Below are 23,991 nucleotides of genomic sequence, written 5' to 3' on the forward strand. Positions count from 1 at the left end.
AGAAAAGATAACTTTAAAATCTTTTTTGAGGTTCAAGGCAAGGTATCAGAAGTCAGTGTTTGTCGCAAAATACCCGCTGTAATCAGTTCGCTAATGTTGCCATGTCCATGAAGTCTTGAAAACTAACTGTTTGATTCTTTAAGCCTTAGCGCTCTCAACGATACATAATATTTAATGTACAGGTCTACTGGTAAAAGGTGCAGAATAACACTCAAAACATTTATTGGGCAGAATCGAAGCTATACTTCGAACCTTCGTTAGTTTCTCGATATTAATAATAATAATAATAATAGCTTTATTAATTGAACCTTAAACAAATTTTTACAATTCAATATAATGATAAATAAAATTATGGCCTTTGTTTTGAAACCGTCTGCCAGATGCCATCTTTATTTTTACTGTTAAAAATTACAAAAGTTTGTTTTTTTAATATTAATAATTCAAGTAAGCTTTTTGGTGTGTTTTGCTATTATTTTTACATTGTTCATTAAACAATTAGTAATTTTTTTATTAATAAAAGAAAAAAGATATAAACATAAAATTAAGTAAATTGCTATACAAAAATGGGTTTTATTTTGTACAATATGTACGCCAAAATACTTAAAAGATACATTTTTGGGTTCAAATCTTTTAGTAATTTAAAAAATCTTTTCTGTAATTTAGGGCTTCAATGCAATATTGGGCAAGAAGTTTCCAGTTGCTTCCATTTAAGATACTTATACAGTCTGATTGGCTTAATATTTACTTTTTAAAGTATACAAATCTTATTTCTTTTACTGATAAAAAGTTATAAGAGTTTTCTTGTTATTGCAAAATTCAGAGGGAGCAAAAAGTTGATAGGTCATTAATATAAGGTTTGTAATTTAAGTCAAGAAGCTTTCCCCTACTCTGACAAATGATAGAAATTTCAAATAAGCTCATTTTGTCTGTAAAATAATTGAGCTCATTCAGATTATAATTGAGCTTTGGATATAAAGATCTACGAGAGGATTCTTTGCATCCTCAATTAGATCTACTCGTAGTCTTATTTTGTCATCTAGTTTTTCGAGAATACAATTGATTTTTTCTCTCATACTCCAATCTTCCATCTCCCAAGGATGCACCGAAATACCGCACAATATGGTTATATCCTTCCATTTCCTGCACCAACTTATATTTTTTTGTATACTGTGTTTTGCTAATAATTTTAGTAATCGATTATTATCATAAGAAAGCATTTTGGCTACATAATCAAAGTGCATTTTCAAGGTGAAAATAAAAATAGGAGGAAGACCTGTTTCAAGCAGCAGCATGTTATTAGGTGTTGATTTTGGTAATTTAAATGGTTTTTTTTAAGAAGAGCCGTCGCAGTTTTTCAACCTAATCATACTGCTGATATCCCCATACCTGACATCCATATGTCATTTTAGTTCTCAGAGCCGCATCAAACACTCTTAATTTGACATCATGTGCAACATTTGTTTTCCAAACAAGTTTTTCCAGGTTGAGTTTAAACCAGATAACGATTTCTTCAGTTTACTTTAAAAATGTTTTTTAAGGTTGAGTTTGGGTGTGAGAATCATTTCCAATTAAGTAAATTCATTCACAACTTCAATATTTTCACTGTTCTAAACATTATAATTATTTATTACCAGCTTTCACATTGTACAGGACTTATCTAGCTTATTTATCATGAGCTGAAGACTTTCTGGGGAGTCTGCAAACAAAACCACATCATCAGCATAAAGGAAGCATTTTATAACAAGTCCTGCAATTTTAATACCGTTTGGCAAAGAGTCAACTATGTCGTTGATAAAAAGAGCAAACAACAGGGGGGATAAAAGACAACCTTGACGTACTCCACTTTTGTTTTCAAACCATTCTGATATTTGTTTACCGTCCCATTACAGCTGATGTTGTGTTCCCGTAAAGTTTTCTCAGTACTTTAGAGATCTAAGAGGATAACCCCAGTAGATTTAATTTATAAAACAATGATATCGAAAGCAGCTTTGAAATCAGTAAATATTGAACACTTACAGATTTTTCCCAATTTCTGCTTAATAATCTACGATATTTTGGATGAAGAAAATGTGATATAACCTGGTCTGAAAACCTGCTGAAACGTTCAACAATTTGTTTCATTAATCCAAAACTCAAGCCTTTTCAGTAAATCCTGTAAATATCTTCGACATCACATTTAGGAAAGATATGCCCCTATAATTTTCCACATTATTTATGTCCCCTTTTTTGTGTATTGGAAAATTCAATTGACTTTCTAAAGAGTTCAGCTGTGTGCAATATATTTGAATAGGTCCTTGCTAAATTTTACTAAGGAACTCTATCATACCCTTTGGCTTTTTTATTCTTAGCTTTATGTAAAAACACTGTGAATTTCTTCTAAGGTAATATCCCCATCTAAAGAGCCAACAATTATGAAATTTTCTCGATATTTTTTGCTAAGCCTATGACAATATCGATCCATAAGAGAAAACAGGACGCAAAATCATTTTCAATTGAAGGCCCCACTTTTTACCTTTTCTGACAAAGCAAATGATTCTCTAAAAAATAAATTATTTTGGCATATTTTTTCCAATCGATTTCTATTTTGATATTGGTAATAAAATACCAATTTTTTGAAAAGCAATTTTGTCCTGAATTTAACTAAAATTTATAAGTTTAAAATGCAAATTTTTCGACATTTTATAGTAACTTATCGATATTATTAAAATCTAAGCTACATGCAAGCCGTTAATATGAAAAACCATTTTTTCAACAAATCCAAAACCCCAGAGAAGTTTTGGGCACTTATAGCAATATTACTTAAAGCCGATAGCGAACTGTTTTGATAATCCTAATAGGCTTATTCTTTTCCGCAAATTTTCATTCAGCCTGCTTAAAATTTGATTAACGCGAAATATAAGTTCAAAAATCTACCTAAAAGAAAGCAAATTTTTTTTTGACAAGTGAAAAATTGAACGGGAAATTTAATTTTATGGTTCTAATGTACGTTGTATAAAAAAGTTCAAGTCTACAGATGACAACGGTTTTTAGAGAAACTTCAGCTTGATGACAATTCACCTAATAATTGCTTTGTTCCGTACTCGGAACGTGATGATGATGATTTTGAAAAAAAAGAAAAAAGTTATATGTATGAAGAGAAATCGGGAATTCCATGCTGGATATCAAATTCATAAACCCCATAGCCAACAGAAGCACGGAATCTTCTTTCAAATTGCGGGATATTGCGAGAATTGCATTCAAAATTTTGTTTCAGATGATTCGAGGAGGTAAGCTCTATGCCATACAATTCTCATAGTCACACGCACATACTTCTACCTACAAGGACAATGTAGAAATGCATCACGAATAAATTTGATTCCTTTTTTTTATTTTTAGTTCGTTTCATGAGACAGGATATACGAGTATCTCCCCAAAGGATATGCCAAAAAACGACGGTGATATATTTTTTTGGTTTTCAGTTTTTCGTATGGCAAAAATGTTATATGTGATTTGCAGCGGATTTGTTGCATTGTTTTCTTTCTTCAATTTGAATTTATGTCAAGTGGTGGTAGGAAAATAAGGTTATATATGGCATTTCAGGAATACTTCAAAATATGATTGTATGTGCCTGAGGTCGTGCCCGTGCTCGTATCCGTGACTGAGACCCTAACTTGTATTTATATATTAATATTTTTTCACACAGACGATATTTCATATTCCAGAAATACAATTTTTCAAGAAATATTAAACTTTAAACTCTGCTCAAAAATGTCCTAACAAACTACTGTTCTGAATATATACGTTACATTTATTACGTTAGTTAATAGTTTTTTTTTAAATTGAATTCAAGTGATTCTAAGAAGCTTTTCATTATAACTATACAGACATGCTATTATTAGTCCTGTATTCAACCCACCACCGATTCGATAGAAACTTTGGATTCCTGAGAATTTGTCGATGTTGTTGAATGCAAAACAATATTAATATTATATTTTTGGATTTCGGAAAAATTTTGTAGATTCTAATTGTTTATAATTCTCTTTAATTCCGAATATATAAAAGTTTTAGGAATTTTGGTTGCAATTATTTTGGTCTATAAGGTATTGCAGAATTCCAAGTGAAACTTTTTTACGAGTCAGTGTGAGCATTTTTTGACAAAGACTTTAGCTATAACTTTAAGAATTCAAATGACAAGCTAAATTTTTCAAATAAAAGCTTCGTATGAACTACGAAATTTTATGAAATTTCTGAAAAAAAAAAATTTAGAAGAACCCCTGATTGCTCTTTTATTTGGCGTGATATTTCGTGAAATATAGATGCCAATAAGTACGTAGGACTGTCATGCAAGAGGTCTTGGGTTCAATGATTGAGAATTGTAAGTCACTAGACCCCGGTTCTCTGCGAACTGTTGCGCCTGCTTATTTATTTAGATTCCTATAAAGGGAATTTTCTGTATCAAATTTTTCATACCCAACATTTTCTATTTAAATCATTATAGCTTTATTCAATTATTTTCTCTACATCAATCTTAAGGTATACTACTAAGTATCCAATAACAAATTTGAACTATTTTTCTTTTTATAGCATAACTACATAAATATAAATCCTTTGGAAGACCTAAAGCCTTATTATCTTTTCCATGAACATGAATGGCCTTATTTTCAAAGTATAGTTATATTTCTTCGAAATCATTCTAACTCTTTTGTGGCCCTAAGGAGCTGTTATTTTAATGGCAAATTTACCCATAGTCTGCTGAAGAGCTTTCATCTCGAAAGAGGTAATTTGTATCTTTTCCCAGACACTAGACATTCTCCTAATCCTGATCAACAGTCACATACTTAGGTATAGGTTTTCAAATTCACAATCCAATATACAAATCAGTCAAGAGTAAGTAAAGTGGATTCAAGTAAATCTAATAACCAACTCTTTTCATCGCACATTGGTATTAAAATACAAACATAAAAATTGAATTTATTCAATTGAAAAGGTTTTTGCCAACAACAACAATAAGAAACTCTCTTTATTTATGGGGATGAAATAGGAAGGAAAAAGAAAAACTCACCAACAATATTTAGATAGACCGAGTGTCCTATTGGAGGAGTCGTCGATATTTGACATTCGTAGATGCCTGAGTCCTTTCTCTGTGCATAACGTATTCGAAGTGTCCAGTCCTTCTGCGTGCGGCGAGTGCATGGCTTCAAATCGTTGGTCTGAAGTATATGTGTAACGGCCAACTGTGAGCAGGTGAATATCACGATGTCGTACCCAAGAGACCTGAAACGAATAAAAACCAAATAGGTTAAAGGCAATTTAGTTTTCATGTGTAAAAAACTACATACGAGTATGTATATGCTTATATGTATATAGGAGCAGGAATAAAAATGGTTTTTGTTATTTATGTTTATGGGCAAAAAAAGTTGGCAGTACAGTTAGAGGCAGGATTTTAACAATAGGATTTAAGGATATTTGTATTTTACACAGATATTATTGCTGATCATTAGTATAAGAGAGGTTGCTTAAAAGTCTTGGAATATAGGAGATAGAAATGAAGGTAAACAAAATTAAAGATTGAGAACGTCAAAAACAGTGTGATCAACAGGACTGATTTTTTTAATTCTTACTCGTGACATAATAAGTTTTGTCTGAATCAAAAACGTGGGTCCGAAAATTCAGCTTTTGTTATGGCTTTCACTCAAAAACAACTTCTCTGAGAAACCAGTGTATTAATTTAGATCTATATTTATAATTTTGAGCAAAAAACCATTTAATTAATTTTTTTGTAGAGAATTATTCAGAACATAGTTATTTAATTTTAATAATTTTAGAAAAATGTCAACTACAAATTTTGATCCATTAAAAAAAATACTAACTTGAAATAATAAAGAACAAATTCAATTTGTTTTCTTAACTTGTTATTCTTTTTAAAATTATATCTTAAATGTGTTTTTTAATTTATTTAAAAAAAAATTTTATATATTGTGAAAAATTCACATTAAAGCTTGCAATCCACTAAGGTTTATAGAAACGAAAATTTTAAATTTTTCAACGTTCCAAGGTCATTGGATTTTTAATCCATGGTTTTACGAACATGTGTATGCCTGAACGACTAACGTTCGGGAAAATTTCTTTACTTTTGTTGGCCATATCTCAAATAGAGCTAAAATATCGACTTTAAATGTAATGCTTTCAAAAAATGCATTTGGTGTTGTTGCTGTGTCAATTTTTCTAAAACCTTAACAAAATATAAATAACAATATTTAATTCGATAAAATATTTTAAGTATGTTTTAACTATGTTCTCACAATACTTGCTGTGAAGTTAAAATTTCTAAATTTCATTTCATATCATAAAATGAGTTTGATTACAATATCAGTTTTTTTTGTTTTACTTATTTATTTATTTTTGATGGAATTAGCTTATACAATAAGATACAAATATCTTTTAAGATAACGCAAGTTTCAGTATTAACATTCTATTGAAAAATGTCTATGATGTCAAGTAAAAAAAAACTGATTAAATTTACCAAAAAAAGATTCAGAAAACTTATAAAAACAAAATACAAAATTATTTTATGATAAATTAATTGAAAAAGAAAGAATTGTTGCATTTAACTATGCAAAGGAAAAAAAAATCGAAAAAGTTATCATCTTTATAGGCAGAGGGGAGTTAATTCCACAATCTAACCGCATGTATACAAAAATTACGACTAGAAACAAGGGTAAGAATAGTCGTAGTAGAGTCAGATCATAACTTCCAGTTGAACGAGGAAATTGAATTTTGCTTTAAAGATATTGTGTTTTTTTCTTTGTCGAATACTATGAAACATTAAAGTTCTTAAAGCAAATGCATTTTCGAGAGAGGCGCCATGTGTTATTTTTGAGTATGCAGAAATTTGTTCATATCTCTGCAGACCAAAGACACACGTTGCCAATGTTATAAACAACATTAAGCTTCCTTTTGTCCTCAAAAATCACAATTACCAAAAATTTCACAAACTTATAAACGGTGATTTTTTAAGAGCTTGAGAACTTTTTTAAAAAAAAACGCATACAATTTGCAAAATCTCATCGATTCCTTATTTGAAACGTTAGTTTGGTCCATGACATTTACTTTTTGAAGATAATTTCATTTAAATATTGACCGCGGCTGCGTCTTAGGTGGTCCATTCGGAAAGTCCAATTTTGGGTAACTTTTTCGAGCATTTCGGCCGGAATAGTCCGAATTTCTTCGGAAATGTTGTCTTCCAAAGCTGGAATAGTTGCTGGCTTATTTGTGTAGAATTTAGACTTGACGTAGCCTCACAAAAATAGTCTAAAGGCGTCAAATCGCATGATCTTGGTGGCCAACTTACCGGTCCATTCCTTGAGATGAATTGTTCTCCGAAGTTTTCCCTCAAAATAGCCATAGAATCGCGAGCTGTGTGGCATGTAGCGCCATCTTGTTGAAACCACATGTCAACCAAGTTCAGTTCTTCCATTTTTGGCAACAAAAAGTTTGTTAGCATTGAACGATAGCGATCGCCATTCACCGTAACGTTGCGTCCAACAGCATCTTTGAAAAAATACGGTCCAATGATTCCACCAGCGTAAAAACCACACCAAACAGTGCATTTTTCGGGATGCATGGGCAGTTTCTTGAACGGCTTCTGGTTGCTCTTCACTTGAAATGCGGAAATTTTGCTTATTTACGTAGCCATTCAACCAAAAATGAGCCTCATCGCTGAACAAAATTTGTCGCTAAGAAAGCGGATTTTCTGTCAACTTTTCTAGGGCCCATTCACTGAAAATTCGACGTTATGGCAGATCGTTCGGCTTCAGTTCTTGCACGAGCTGTATTTTATACGGTTTTACATCAAGATCTTTGCGTAAATCTTCCATGTGGTTCGAATAACACAAACCCAATTGCTGCGAACGGCGCCGAATCGACATTTCACGGTCTTCAGCAACACTCTCAGAAACAGACGCAATATTCTCTTCTGTACGCACTTTACGCATTCGTGTGGTTGGTTTTAATGTCCAATAAAGTAAACTGAGTGCGAAACTTGGTCACAATCGCATTAATTGTTTTGCTCACTTGGTCGATTATGTAGACCATAAATCGGACGTAAAGCGCGAAACACATTTCGAACCGAACACTGATTTTGGTAATAAAATTCAATGATTTGCAAGCGTTGCTCGTTAGTAAGTCTATTCATGATGAAATGTCAAAGCATACTGAGCATCTTTCTCTTTGACACCATGTCTGAAATCCCGCGTGATCTGTCAAATACTAATGCATGAAAATCCTAACCTCAAAAAAATCACCCTTTAGTAATAGGGGAAAGAGAAGTTATTTAGCTAGTATCATTCTTACATCGTTATATTTATGTGGTTTGTCCAGGTAAGGTTTCGGTTAAATACTACTCCTAGGTTTTTCGCAGATTCAAAAAACTGAACTGGAATATTGATAAGCACTATTGGGGGAAATACGTAGTTTCTAATGGGTTTCTGGAAATAATAAGACATTTTGTTTTGGTTAGGTTTAAACAGAGACCATACGATTAAGTCCATTTATATACCGGGCGAAACCCGCATTGATTTGGGCATAACATTTTATTTTGATCCAAGTATTGTCTTATCTGCGTGTTTAGGATTTTCTCAAGAACTATCGATAAAAATGGTAGTATTGCTTTTGGTCAGTACTCATTACGGTTCCTTGATGAATTTTTGTTTTTTTCCAAATTGCAAGAAAAATAGTATTAAAAATAAGTAAGAGGTTTTAAGGTATATGGAAATCGTAATGACCTTGGTTACAAGTTGATATCGCCAAGGAAATGTCGCTTGCAATAAAGCTATATTCGCTCGAGTTATGTGGAATATAGCAAAGTCTTGTTGAAACCACACATTCTCCAAGTCGCTTCTTCAATACCAGACAAATAAAAGTTGGTTATTATATGAATTGACGGTGACAGTCGTTCCATCGTCGTTTTGGAAAAAGAAGGTCAAATCACACCTCCGGATCAAAGAGCGCACCAAACGGTGAACCCCAAATACCCAAAATTTCGTTTATTAACATACCCACCGAGTGCGAAATGTGCTTCATCGCTGAAGAAAATTTTGTTCCAAAAAGCGACATCCACCACATTATGTTCAAACACCCATTTGCGTATTTAAGAAGTTGTGAATGGTCAGCTGGCTTCAGATGTCGTGTGGACTTTATATGAAATGCAAAATACGCCATAATCTGCCGTAAGAGAGTCCTAATCGCTGAGAACGACGAAGAATCGACATTAGGGAAAAATAATTCTTATTTAAATCGAATAACTTAAGTAAAATTAGAGATGTTAGCTTAAAAACTAATTTAATGTTAAACGTAATATTTCTGTCAAAATGTGCAATTATTGTTAAAAATAAAAAAAAATGCATAACTACTCGATTGATTAAACTTCTTGAATGTGTTTATTCTTTACTTGACTCCACACAGTTCTTATAGTGAGAAAATGTGCACTTTTTCAAAAGTAGAAAAATGGAAGTTATCAGTGGTGAATGGCTTCCGAGCTTCTCACATAGCTAATTTATGAAATTTAAACACAAGATAATATCAAACAAATTAATCAAAATAATCTCATTTATTTTCAACTATGCATTATTATACCGTCCAAATCAAATCCAATGATGCAATCTTTCCCAATCTTACATAATTTATATTCTTTTTTTCTTCTGAATTTATTCATATAACAAAAAAAGAAAATACTTTTGTTTGTGATTCCATTTTCTTGCAAATGACTTTGCAAATTGAAATTGCTATTGACCTCCATTTACTCAGCAAATTTACACTCTAAGTGTTATGTTAGGCATTTCAAATTAAGGTATAGCTAGATTGTATATATTCGTATATATATTGCATCAATTTACCTTCGTGATTCTAGTTTTCTATTTATATATACATAGAATCATACATACATATACATACACTCATTTATCGAAACAAATTCGTGCTTTTCAAATCTAAAGAACTAAAGAATTTGTATGCAGGAAAAAAGTATATTGGTAAAATAGGATTTCCAAAACCTTTAGGTAACAATGTTTCGGTTGATGGATTTGGGATCTCATTTGAAATAAATTCAATTCAAAACTATGAGCTTGCAAATTAGAAGTGATTGTGGAATAAAATATCCAGTGGTATAAGTAACAGAAATAGTGAGTCTTCGATTTATATACTATAGCGGTATAATCATCAATTTCCATTTCCACACAAATGAGGTAGATAATGGCAAACTTTTGGGTTTCATCAATACACAATAGTTACCAAGCTCTCAACTATGAAAATGGATTTCAGTTTCTATTCAAAATGAAATGTGTTTCTTAAAGCCTTAAGAACCCGTAAAGTAAATTTTAAGAGGGAAGGTGTTAACAGGATTCACATATTCGTATTACGTAACGTATGTTTGTTTTATTTCACCAAATTATACTGTCTGTTTTTTTTTAGCTTATTCGGGTGTAGGCGTTTGAAAACGGTTATTTTCCCATTTGTCTGTGTCGAAGGTAAGAACACTTTGAATCTGTATAATAAACAATAGAGGATTTTCCACTGATTTAAAATGTTGTGGGTCTAGACTTTTAACCTTTAGTTTTTTTCTTACCATAGGTCCTCGAAAATGGGCTGATAACAATTCAGTTTTCAGTGTTAAAGGTTCAGTAACATGTGCGAAAAATAAAAATACATAATGTAAAAATCATTTTTTTTTTTTTCAATTTAAAAATAATATAAAGATGCGTGCATAAGAGACTTCTTTATTTAAAAAAATGGATTTCCAAGCTTCAGGGGGCTCAATAGGATCCGATAAAAAAAAATTAGTATTTGGATATAAAAGATAGGCTCTAAACTGAAAATAAATAATTTTTAAAGTTTAATCTCTATGGTGTGTCAAAACTTCCCCAAATTGTCCTTATTGGTTCTCGGTCTAGACTCTTTTAAAGAGGTCAACAAGTGGCAGGTGCAAATTGATCAAATTGACATATTTTTATTTTGGTATGATAGAAATACACAATGTTTAAGTACAATTTTCAATATGCAAAATGAATCCAAAATCAAGACTTTAGAGAATGCCTCGGAAAACGTATATTTTTTTTAGCTAAATTTATTTACGTTTTAAATTTATTGTGAAGCAATTATTTTAAAAAAATTAAAAAAATTTCAAACATTGTCATATAAAGTTGGAAGGAAAATTCAGTAATGCCATATAAAATAAGAGGTTGATTTTTAATGGTTAGGAAATTGGCTCAGTTTCTGCAAGATATCTGCTCTTAAATTTGGTATTATTACGTATATTCTTATGACATGTCGGAAGGCTGGTAGAAGTTATGACAGAAACAAAAAGTGTGAAATTTGCTCGAAAAGATATCGAAATCGTTATACGAAAAACCATCTTTCCAACAAGCTTTAATTAGTAAAAACAGCGGCTAAAAGCTCAAAGTGCATAGTATAAACTGTTCGAGGCAACTTCTTAATCAGTTTTGTGTAATGACGCTCAAGTTTGGGGATATCAGCAAAAAAAAAAGAAGATGAAAAACTACTTACATTTTTTCTCAAACTAGGGTTTAAACTTCCATTTAGTTCCCCAAGTTATATGCTTTTATTGGAGACGGAAATTCCTCTACTATTTATTTCAACTCTGAAGCTACAATTCGATTATGTTATTAGGGCTGCATCTCATCCTGAAAACCGTTTAACAAAACTTATTGTAACATGAAATCTTTTAAAAATCTTTGTTCTATAAAACTGTGACCTTAAAGCACGGAGATACAATCTATAACTTAATGTTTCGATCAATCATATGGAATATTGCAAATATAATTTTTAAAAAAACTGTAAGGATTTTAAAGACAAAGCGCAATCATCACTTTACAGACAATGTAAACTTTACTTTGATTTAAATGAACTCAACTATTTTCGGGATGAAAACTTTATCTTTGACACATCGAAAACATTTAAAACTGGAGTAGATTTGCTGAATTTGAAGTTTAAACCACATAAGGGTGACATTTTTTATTTTGAACTTTATTCAATATTAAAGCTCGGGAGGACGTGTTCCATTTCTTAGCTGTATGCCGTATACTTTTATATTCTTTTATTTTTGTAACTTTTTTTTGTGCCATCATGTCTATTCTACTTAAAACTAAGCGCTTAAACTATAAAACAAGTATGTAAGCCAGCCAAGGCTTAAAAACCCATCCCGACTTGCCACTATAAAGTACCGATTGAAGCCACCAAAACTGGTTCTCCTGCTTTACTTTATCAATTTAGTCCCGTTCGGACACATCAATACTGAACCGAAGGGGCTCTGCTCCGCCTTGTTCCGTTACGTCCCGATTGTATAGTCCACGGTTCGTCGTCTGACGTGGTATATTAGAGGAACTGACAATCTATTCTGTATCACTTATCGGACCGCATTTACCTAAATCGAGGAATGCCTCTGGTGGAATGAAGATGCTTCAGCGTGCACTCTCAAAATACTCGTCATTCGTATAGAACTCCCTGAAAATTAAATTGTTGGTCGAAGACACAGCTCTTGCAATGTGACCTCGAACGAGTTTTAATCACGAAATTGTCAATTCTGTTGATTAGAGCCCCAATATATAGGACCTTGTTGAAATAGTAATGCTCGTTAGAAGATTCGGCTGTTCGTAAACACTGCTACTTGAACACCCGAAACTTCTTGATCTGGAAAGTGACCACGTTGAACCATACAGGACAACCTTAAACGATCATCGGACGTATGAGAGCCATGTAGCCGACTGCTGTAAAACAGCCGTTTAGTCAGAGCAAAGGCTCCTCTGGCCCTAGTCAGAGCAGCATTTACATAAAATGTTGAAATATAAATATTGATCTAACTAGATACCGAGTTACTTCACTACACTTTTGCTCGTTAATCGCTGCCCGGTAATCAACGATGACCATCTTGAGCAAATTCTTGCACGTATCCATCGTGGCCCGGGGTCCAGAACAGAATTATCTCTGACTTCTGCACATTTATTTTCAAATTCCATTCGTCACAATATCGTGAATCTTGTCGAAATCATGCTGCATGATAATTCTAGTAACCTTAACCTATCGGGCCCTTCTATACGCAATTAGATCGTCGGCGTATGCAATTGCCTTAGTTAGACTACCTACCAAATTGATGGTTTAAATGCTGAAGACAATCGGCGAATTCATAGCTCCCTATTGAAGGTCATTTTTAATTTGGAGTGTTGTGTAGATGTTACATTGTCACTTTTGACGACAAACTTTCTACCGTTCAAGCTCAATATTCGTCACTAACAAGGCACTTGGTCCCGTATGCTTGGCGATTATGGCATTTGTCAAGTAATCGTCATTAAACCGCATGAAAACGCGGTTCACAGATCACCATTGTGTCATATTATTTCGAAGTTAAAAGGGATTAAGTAGGGCTCTGTTTTCCAGGTCGTGGTTGGTGCGAATGCTAACATTCACCATGTACTCTTTCTGGAAAGCCTCTCCCACTGCCTCAAGTCATCGTCAAATATGGCTTCTTTTGGGTCTATTTGTGTCCTAAGTACGTCTCTGTTCTCTTCAGTTCTGTTGAGTTTTAGACACTGAAGGTCACTATCGTTCTTTTTCCGGAATATCTTGTTGATTTTACGAAACATACTCAGGTGACTGAAATCGACTGACTTAACCTTGCGGTCCCAGTAATTGTTAATTGATAATAACCTGTAGTTTTCCTAAATCAATAGATTGATATTTTTTATTGACAACTCGTCTGTTAAAGATTTTGAATCTTGTCAGTATGCTTACGTCGTAGTGCGTCAATAGTCGCGTTTCTTTAGGCGTCAATTTCTTCATGTTCTTTTTGCTATGGTACTGTCCGTTCCATAGTTCGTTTTATTGTTCCGTCCATATGTTGTTAATGTTGGTTAACATTTTTTTATGTATGTGAGGTTTCTGTTCTTTGGTGGGGAGTCCAACGCACTTACCATGCTACGGGTACTACGTGCTCCAGATTTAAATTTAAATTATTGAGTAGATAAGCTGTTTTAAAAACCAGCTCTAACAATATCGATTTAAGGCCTAGTATTTTCTCTTTTTTTATTTTCTCTTATGTTTAACAGCAAATATTTAAAAGGAGTACACTGTGGCGTATAAGTTATTTTATAATAGAATTTATTTTTAAACAAGTTCTTATCAATTTATTTACATATATCCAAATTGCTTTTGTTTAAAGATATATCTGAGAACAACTTATTTATAAGAGACAGCTTCTGACGACTCATATTCCTTGAACGAGATACACAAATTGCCACGATAAAAATAATAACGAAAGTTATTAAAGTAGGTTGATGATAATTTTATTTTTAAAGTGCATATTTTTTGTTTCATCTTATCGAAATATTGGTTTTAACCATAATTGATTTTTGGAAATATGTATTAACAATTAACTACAGAAATTCTATGAATTCGAAAATTAGTTTTTCTATAAGGGAGTACTAACTTTGAAAATAAGTTTTTACTTCTACTAACAAGTATAGTTTTTAAAAAATTCATGTTTTAGATTGACTTTTATTTTTTCCATATTTAGCTAGACCGCCAGTTAGTTCTTTTTTAAAAGAATTTAATTATAAAAATAAATATCTGACGAAATAACATACAAGAAGGTTGAACTTAATTTTTGTATACGTCACAAAAAGAACATTCAATCAATCAAAAAAACAAGGGGAAGCAATCATATTGGTCCATTAAATCAAAGTGTCGAAATAAGAAGTCAATCTATCGAATAATAAATAAACACAACAAGATTCCACCGTTTCGAGCAAAACTCATGTCATTGTTTCAAAAAATCTTAAGACGATTTGTTTGTATCCCTGCTATGGGACGGTACAGGACGATTCACTTTCTGAAGGATTGCACAAACAATGAGCGTGATCCTTCCTTCATCTCATGTTACCAAAAAATAAAGAGAACAAACAGCGCCCTGTTTTCAACACAACAACAGCAAAAAAGCAAACACAAAAAAAGTTCCTATTTTCATTATTCATCCTGGAGGTAATTGTAAATCTTTGATTGATTATTGCTTTAGTCTTCTACCTATGTACACATAGTGAATATATACAATTCGAAAGCCTCGACTGCGACTGCGATACCCCATATGTGCGACTGGCCCATCACGTATCAGAATTCACATTAATCAAATACTCCTTTTTTGCGTCACTCACCGCTGTGCTGCTGTGTGATGTGGCATTGTAGAATGTTCGTTTCGAACTTCATCCAGCCCACCTCAACAAAAATCAGAAAATAAAAAGAAAGTAAAAATAGGTTTTTTATTTTTATTCTCAGGGCCGAACAAAAAAATAACAAACACTTTGTTTGTTACTCCCCTGAGGCTTGTTATCCTTTTTTTTTTTATTTTTGTTTGAGTTTCCTGCTTTTCTGAAAAAGGTATGCCTCACAATTGCAGTGGGTGTTGGAAATAGGTCCATACACCTATAGAGAGGTTGTAACAGTTTTGGTATAATATCTAGAGGAGGAAATACAAAGTGCCATAGGTATCAACTACAGTGTTCTACCATATCTATACCTGTACCTTATAACCTATAAAGAAGAAAGGACATATGAACTCTCGTATGTCTTCGTCAGGTTTTAGATTTACGAATTTCTGTGTGATTGCTTAAGGTTGTTTCACACACAACAAACTTTGATGGGCTATAGAAATAAAGTGAAAGTGCACATCATGGGGGCATTAGTTTGCCTTTGTGTTGCCTAGACAAAGTGCTAGCTATTTGTTTTAAAAATCTGGTAGCCATTTACAAGTTTGTTGACAATCACCCATTGTACATTTTACAACAAACGAAAGAGTATTGTATTTTATTTATTATTCGATGTTTTAGATATTTATAAGCAAGTGAACGATAATAATTTATTTTTTTGAAAATAAAAGTCTTAGATTCTTTTTGTTTGAATTTCTCGGTATTTTAAATTTATTCTTTCCAATGAAAATCCAAGTTTAATTATAATTTATACTGTCAATCAATATGACATGGACGAAATTGATTTCATCATTATTGTCATTTATAATTTAATTAGCTTAAAGCATAACAGTATCATTCAATGGTACCTATAAATAGGTATACGAAATACATACACACAACCACCTTTCCTTACCTTAACTTGTTGAAATGCAAATTCAATGCAAATTAATTAACAGGCAATGGTCGCTGTGCGTTCCATTTTCTCCCTTAAGTCATGCATCTTAATTAGTAACATTTATACCTGCCTTAATTTGGTCTCCTGATGTACAAATAAGGACGATTCCATGGAAGAAAGATAGGGTGATACTTGTGCAAGAAATTTCAATCAGAAGTAAAATTAATTGGCAGGTATAACACTCATTTTAAATTCTCAATTCTTACGACTGTTGACTTGAATTTTCGTTCGAAGTCGTTATTTGATGATTTTCAAAACTAGATTTGCAACATCATTTTTGGGCATTTAATATTGTGTTTTAAATTATTTTGTTTTTTAACAAAAAATGAAGATAATTATTGTGGCAAAGGACTCTTCAATAAGACTGAGCTAAGAATGGACGAACCTATTTTTCCAGGCAAATAACAATTTTTTAAAAATGAGTTTTAAAAGCAAAAATTGATTTTGGTACGTAAATTTAAGTAGTTTCGAATATATATGTATTATGTATGTTAGTACATATTTAGCCTTCTTTAAGTTAATCAAAGATTAAAAGAATCTCCCCAAAAATTGTTTACAACATAGACTTTTGACACTAACAATTTGATAAGGTTAAACAAAATTAACTTTATTTTACATATAAATTTTGTGAGTTTTAGAAAACAAAAATATGACTTCCATTGTTTGTTTTAATGATTTCGAAAATTAATCAATTTAACACCCTCTTCTCTAGTCTAATATGTTTAGCTAAATTTATAACATCATAAACGAAATCATGGAACGAACAAACGAAAAGTTCAATGATGTCTACAAAAAATTAAATGCAAAGCGAACAAAGCAACGTTTTTGAAAACCTTTAAACATGAATGATCTACAGGCATACTTTGAGGCTTTGCTTGACATTTTAGCAATAAAAAGTGGTAATTGCCTTCTACGTAAACTTTAAGATTCAGACCGTCGAGGACAGTCAGCCGCAAAAAAAAAATGCAGCCCGTTGCTTTCCTTTTGATTTAAATGAATCAAACCTTGACATCAAATTATATTCCATCCGAAAATCTATCTATCCAAATTTTGGTGGCTTAATATCCATTGCAACTTTCAATACATATTGGCAATAGTGATCAAAGTGTAAGCCTTGGCTATGAATACGATGTTGTGATGTGATTGATACCAAGATATTCTTACACCGGAAAGAATCTTACAGTTGATAACCATTTTATGTTTGTAAATTTGGCACTTAAGTTATTACACAACAAAAATTACTCTTTTTTTGATTATTCGAAAAAATAAACACGACATTCTCAAACCATTTGTTGTCGGGGAACTTCTAAATTGGTGTGACATACTTATCAAAAAAAGGCTGGGATGCGACCCACACTGATAACTTCCCATCCCGTCTGTCGATTTGTCTTGCTTAAAAGTTTGTCTATATGTACTCGTATCAATTTTTACCAAATTTGCGTACTATTTTTTGTAGATTTAATTTTTTATGAAAAAACGGACTGTTGGATTTTTATATAAAAATTACTGAATATCGAAAACAATATTTTCTGTAAAATAAAATAAGTTTGAAGGCAATATTTTTAAGTTTTCAAAAGCTATTTGAGTCGAAAGTAAATTTTTACGAAGTTTTAGTATTGTTTTTTTTTTTAAGTTTTATTTTTTGTAAATTGTCAATTCGATTTTTTAAAAATTTTACCAAATGTTGAAAACAATATTTCTTATGAGATAAAATTACCTTGAAGCCAATATTTAAAATTTTTGAAAAGATATTTGAGTCGAAAATCAATTTTTACCATCTTTTATACATTTTTTTGTAGGTTTTTATTTTTTGTAAAAAAACTGTCAATTCGATCTTTTTCAAACTTTAACTGAATGTTGAGAACAAGATTTTTTGAAAGATAAAAGTAAATTAAAGCCAATATCTCAAAGTTTTGAAAAGATATTTGAGTCGAAAATCAATTTTTACCAACTTTTATAAATTTTTTTTTAGGTTTTTATTTTTTGTAAAAAAACAGTCAATTCGATTTTTCTCAAAATTTTATCAGAAGTCAAAAACATTATTCTTCGTTGCACAAAATTGTTTTAGAGATGAAATCATATTTCAGTCGTAAAATTTTGGAGGTGACAAATTTTTTTTTTTCAGTTATATTGATTTTTGAAAAAACCGTTGTATTGATTTTTTTCAAAAAATATACCTGTTTCGTATCACGTTACGATATATTATATAAAATTTTATTCAAGTCTCTAGCGTTTTTGGTTCGTAAGATATTTAGGGTTAAGCAAAAATTGTCACCTTTTTTTCAAACTGCTGTGGTAAAAAAACCACCCACGCAATTTTCTTGACAGCCCTTTCTGCATCTTTTTGCCTTATTATCTGTATAACAAAATTTATTTGAAGTCGATATCTCTGCTGGTTCTTGAGCTATAGACGACGAGAAAAACGTCGAACGGACGTACAAACGTACGTACACACGCACGTACAGACATCTTTCTAAAAACCTTTTATTTCGACTCTAGGGACCTTGAAACGTCGAGAAATGTCAAAATTTTCAATTTGACAAATCGGACCCATTACAATAACTTCCTATGGGAAGTTAATAAACAACAGAAAACTTTTCATTTTTATTCTTCACTTTTCGAATTTTCGTAGAACATGGCATTGGTATCATATGTTTCAAAATCCAAAAAACAAGTTGTGATGCTTTCAACACAGCGAATTGTTAAAAACCTCTCATGATATTGGACTATAACAGGACAATAGAAGAAGTCGACGGGTGTGTTTAAATGGTGTTTTTATATTCATATTCTCATCAAACCAATTGGTGGACCATTGTTGTATTTACAATTTGTTGGATGTTTCAGCTTAAGACACAGTTTTTTCATCATTTTAACCCTCCTTCAAGATATGTACAGTTATTTAGAAACAGCAATCTTATCTAATTGTAAATAATGTAGTTGGATTATCGTTTGCATCCTTCTATGGAAAAAAAGGTTATACAAAGTTAGTCTTGATGGTCTCCACACTTTGGGAAGACAATCGCAGACAAATTTTCAAAAAAAATATTTATGTTCACAAGTCGAAAAACTGATTTTAAAAAAGTTACAAGCATTTAAAAGTCGTTTGGGGTGTACTCCACCCCAGCGTGTAAACTATAACTAGTAGAAAAGTTGTAAATACTAAAAATCGTTGCAAATTCTACTAAATCAGGAAACGGCTCGAAGGATTCTACAAACAAATATACCATCTAGAGGAAAAAACAGAAACCTGTCTATAGGCAAGGTCTTAGTAAATTCATTGTCTTTTCGGATGAAAAATAGTTTAACCTCGACAGTTCCAATGGCTACAACCTTTCTTTCCACGATCTGAAAAAAGATGTGCTTACTTTGACATGGCATCATAGCTGTACACCAGGTGTCATATTTTGGGGAGCTATGGCACAATCGACTTCGAGAATTTATCCGCAACAATGAACCGGACAACTTTAAATGTTTGCTGGAGCAGTCATTTCCAAAAATTTTAAACATTTTTGAATCTCTGCCTTGGATTTTCTAATAAAGCAATACTCCCATCTAGACTTTCAAGGTTGTTAGAAGTTATAATCAATCAGAAGACTAGGATCTTTTGCCGTGGCCATCATAATATGCACTATACTTTAAAATAATGAACAACGTTTGGTTATGGCTTTCTCGTAAAGTTTATGAAGGTGACAGAAAATATGAAGCCAAGGACGCCTTAATCAAAACTATTCGTGATATCTGGACTACCTGTCTTATGATTGTTGAAAGAAAAACTATGATTCTACTCCAAACTGTTAAGGTTATATTCAAAAATGATGGAAAATCTCATTATTAAAGTAAAAAAAATAGAATGTTGTAAATGTTGTAAAACCATTAACCATAAAACATTTTTCAATTTTTTTCTAAAATTTAATATGAGGCCTCATCCACACTTTTTTATTCTTCTTTTAAATAGTTACGTCTTCTTGATCTTGGGAAATTTCAATGCTAGTTTGCAACTTCCCTCTAATCTTATAAATTTATTAAAAAATAGCGTACCTATTCACGAATAGTTAACGTTTCTGGGGGTTACAAAACATCAATCTGGCCTTATCCCAGTGGTTGGTCGTGTATTGAGAATTGTATGATGAAATTAATGTTAATTTAAGCAACAGCATTGTCATTTCATAGTTGATTAAACTTTTGTCTCAATTTAAATTGCTTTAATATTAAACTGATAGCAATCCGATTTCTTAACCTTGAGCTCCAAACACAACATATGCAAAAATTGAAAAGACCCAGAAAATCAACTCATAAATTGTACACTTTGACGTATTTTTTTTTATTTTTAATGCCTTATTGGTATCAGTCTAATTTTTTATGAAGCTATAAAAACACTTCCTTTTTTTACATTTCCTGGGTAGTAAATTTTTCATGCTGCTATAATACACCTTTGCATTCACAGGTTTTTATTTTAACACCCTGTCTACTCAACCAGATCATATTCGAAGAAGAATACAAACACATACTTCCCCCCCCCCCCCTCATCATTACATAACTTCATCTACTCATCTTTATTTTTCTATTAAATTTTCTTACATTTTCATCAGCATGATGCTCATAAAAATCATGAACAAAGTAATCAGCGATTGACAGGGCAGAACCCCTACCTCTCTAAAGCCTCTTTAATAGACATCACATACCACATGATCATAAAATTTGATACCTGGAAAATCAAAATACATTTCAGCTAATGGAATTGGACCTAAAAATTTCATTTAGAAAATGTTATACGAATAGGATACAATATACAGTATATATATACAAATAAATTGGTATGGGTGCATTCTTCCAATTAAAAGAGGTCCTTGAAAAGGAAGTGCGTGAACTAAGTTCTAATTCTAATAATAGTAATGGAAAAATCAATGAGAAAAACACAGCTGGAAAGGTTGGTATACGAATATGTATGTTCTCAGTCTTATTCACAAGTCACAACACAACATATAAATCCTTTTTCACCCCTGGAGGTTTAGTGTGACATAACTAGTCGCTGTCGGAGATGGCAATTAAATTAACATAAGCCCTATGAGAAAAAGGACATATTTATAAACGTTATATAGAATGTAGTACGAGTATATCTAAATTTATACAGGTGAGTATCTCTACGTGTGGATATATATATATATATATAGAGAAAGGTCTGTTCTCAAGATTGACGCTCCCTCATCATACGACCAACACAAGACTATATAAGGCGACCAACTTGGGTGTCTTATCCATGAAATACATTTCCATTAGAGAGCAATCAATGTTGGTAAACCTATAACTTCAGGCGTATCATTGATATCTCATCTCACAGATTGAGGTCCTTGTGTTTAGTGTAGTATATGGTATAATAGCAGGGGCTTGGGTGATGCTGGTGATGTGCTATGGTGTGGTACAAGTGGTATGGCTGTGGGCCTATGCATGTTGTAAGTGTTGTTGTTACTAGCAAGCCACCTGAATTAATGTCGACATTATCATAGATTGAAAACCAAGTTTATTATATCGCAGCCAACGAAGTGCAGATGAATACCTATAAGATCGTGATGGGAGGCAGGTATAAAAATGGCAAGATGCTTTGTCTTCATTTCTTTAATCAAGGCTAATGACAACTCTGACGGATATACCCGTACTCCATTTATATACAACACACTAAAGTGAATGAACCAAATACCTTCTGAAATTCTACGCCTTACAATATTAGATATTTCAATGTTCTCATAATTGCGGAGCATTAAATTCTGATGGAAAGGATACATACATAAATAGGATGTTTCAGAAGTTTCATGTTGATTAAACGTTTCTTGTATTGTATCTACATAAACTGAGAAATTTCTTGAAAACAGGTCTTTACGTTAATAAATTAATTTTCAGCCATTTATACAATTGTATTTATAAGCTCGTGGAAATATTCCTAAGCACTTTTGTCATCATAAAGATAATTCAAAATAATTTTAAGGAAATGCTAAATGTCACTTCAAATGTTATTTATTTGAAGACATTTTTTTAAAATAGCTATTCAACACTATTTTACTGTGTTTGAATCATAAATCAATATTGTATTAAGTAAAGTAAGGAGTGTGAAAACAAAATTGAAGGCTCTTCACACAAGACGTCTGTGACAGCTCATCTAACACCCAATTTGACAGTTCATCTCACATTATTTGACATTTGTGTTTATAAATGAAAAAAAAAAATATGATTGGTTCTAAAACCTTCATACATTCCATCACGAAAGTTCTGGTATTTTAGGTTGGGTGTTGAAGGCTATAGTATGTCAAAGAAATATGTAAATAAAAATCACTTTCTCGCACAAAAATAAATAATTGGCAGTTACTTCACACGGAACTTTTCACACCATGAATTTGACATATTGTATGATAATTTATATTCGGTGTGATAGCGTGTTACTGATTCATATTGAATATGATAACATATTGTTGTCATTTCTAACTTAATTAATATCTTCTGCATACATAAGTAATTAGCTTTTTGTTTTTGCTTTATGAAATTATAATGAGGTAAATATTTTATTGAAATTAGGGTTTAGAAGTATTAAGAATAGTTTTGAAAGTTAATTAAGTTTAAATTTTTTTTTCTTTGAAAAATGAAACTACTGTTTAACTTCTTATAAAAATTAAAATTAGATAACATTATTTCAAAAGTATTTTGAAATTAGTTTGAAATCAAAACTTCTTTTATTTTTTCTGAAGATTTCTCGGTTGAAAATCAATTTTTAAACAGTTTTAGCAATATTTTTCGTAGGTTTTCATTAATTGTTAAAAAAATTGTCAATAAGTTTTTTAAAAAAAAGGACCTATTGTCAAGGTTTCGTAGTCCTTAATGTTTAGTTATTTAACAGGTACAATTATTTTTGGTTTGTACACAATTTCTTATCATTTTAAGTTTATTTATTTAATTATTTATTTATTCAGAATGCCTTATGAAATGAATCTCGTAACAGGTTGTATAGTTTTTACAATAATGTTTATGTAATTATGTAATTAAAAAGTGTTAAATATAAGTACAATAAGTATTTGACAATGGGAACAACAAAAAAAAAAAATTTAATTAAAAGTGGAAATTTAAACATCAAGCAACAATTGAATAGCAAAAAAGAAATTTGTGTGACATACTAAGATACAGTAGAGACAAAAAATTAGAAAAGGAGACAAAATTTATTCTTACAGTTTACTCTATAACAATTAACATTGACCTTTTAAACATTGTATTTTGACAGTAGCATGTCTTAAACGTGAAGTTTAAATTTTAAAGTATTACATTTCTTGATCTCATCATAATGTTTGTTATAATACTGAATAGACTTGTATAAAATTGAGCTGCTCCATATTTTTTTGAGTATATTCTGTCTAGGTGTATCTTATTTCGACTCCGTACGTTGCATTGGTGTAAGTTACTTCTTGTAGTCAGCTGGGTGTTTGTATGAACCTCCGTAAGCACTATCTTGTGAATGTGAGTTACCATATTTATTTCGATTTCATCTTTGACCATTAAAATCTGCAGCTGTTTATAAATCCTTCGGGTGTTTGTAAGAAAATCAAATCCGAACAAGTTTTTTAATGGGTTATTCTGCACTACTTGCAAGGCTTGTAGAAGGCCATGACTGCTGTACCACAAATGTTGATTCCATAGGTCAAATGGCTATGAAAAAGAGAAAAGTACATTGTTCGTTTTAGATTTTCAGGAACGCTGTATCGGATTCGACCAAAAACTCCAGCAAGCGAAGACAGTTTTTTCGATAGTTTCGAAATGTGGAAGTTCCAATCT

At 31.7% G+C, this 23,991-nt stretch overlaps 1 protein-coding gene across 1 annotated transcript in view; it reads right to left on the bottom strand.

Annotated features, from left to right (window-relative positions):
- Positions 1-23,991, bottom strand: part of LOC129944321 (zwei Ig domain protein zig-8) — a 422,695-nt gene that overhangs the window by 31,119 nt on the left and 367,585 nt on the right. Inside the window, 2 exon segments of the mRNA XM_056053671.1 lie at positions 5,042-5,150; positions 5,152-5,253. Coding sequence (XP_055909646.1) covers positions 5,042-5,150; positions 5,152-5,253 — 211 coding nt within the window.

The sequence above is a fragment of the Eupeodes corollae genome, chromosome 2 (genome assembly GCF_945859685.1).
Source record: "Eupeodes corollae chromosome 2, idEupCoro1.1, whole genome shotgun sequence".
In the NCBI taxonomy this organism is placed as follows: Eukaryota; Metazoa; Arthropoda; class Insecta; order Diptera; family Syrphidae; genus Eupeodes; species Eupeodes corollae.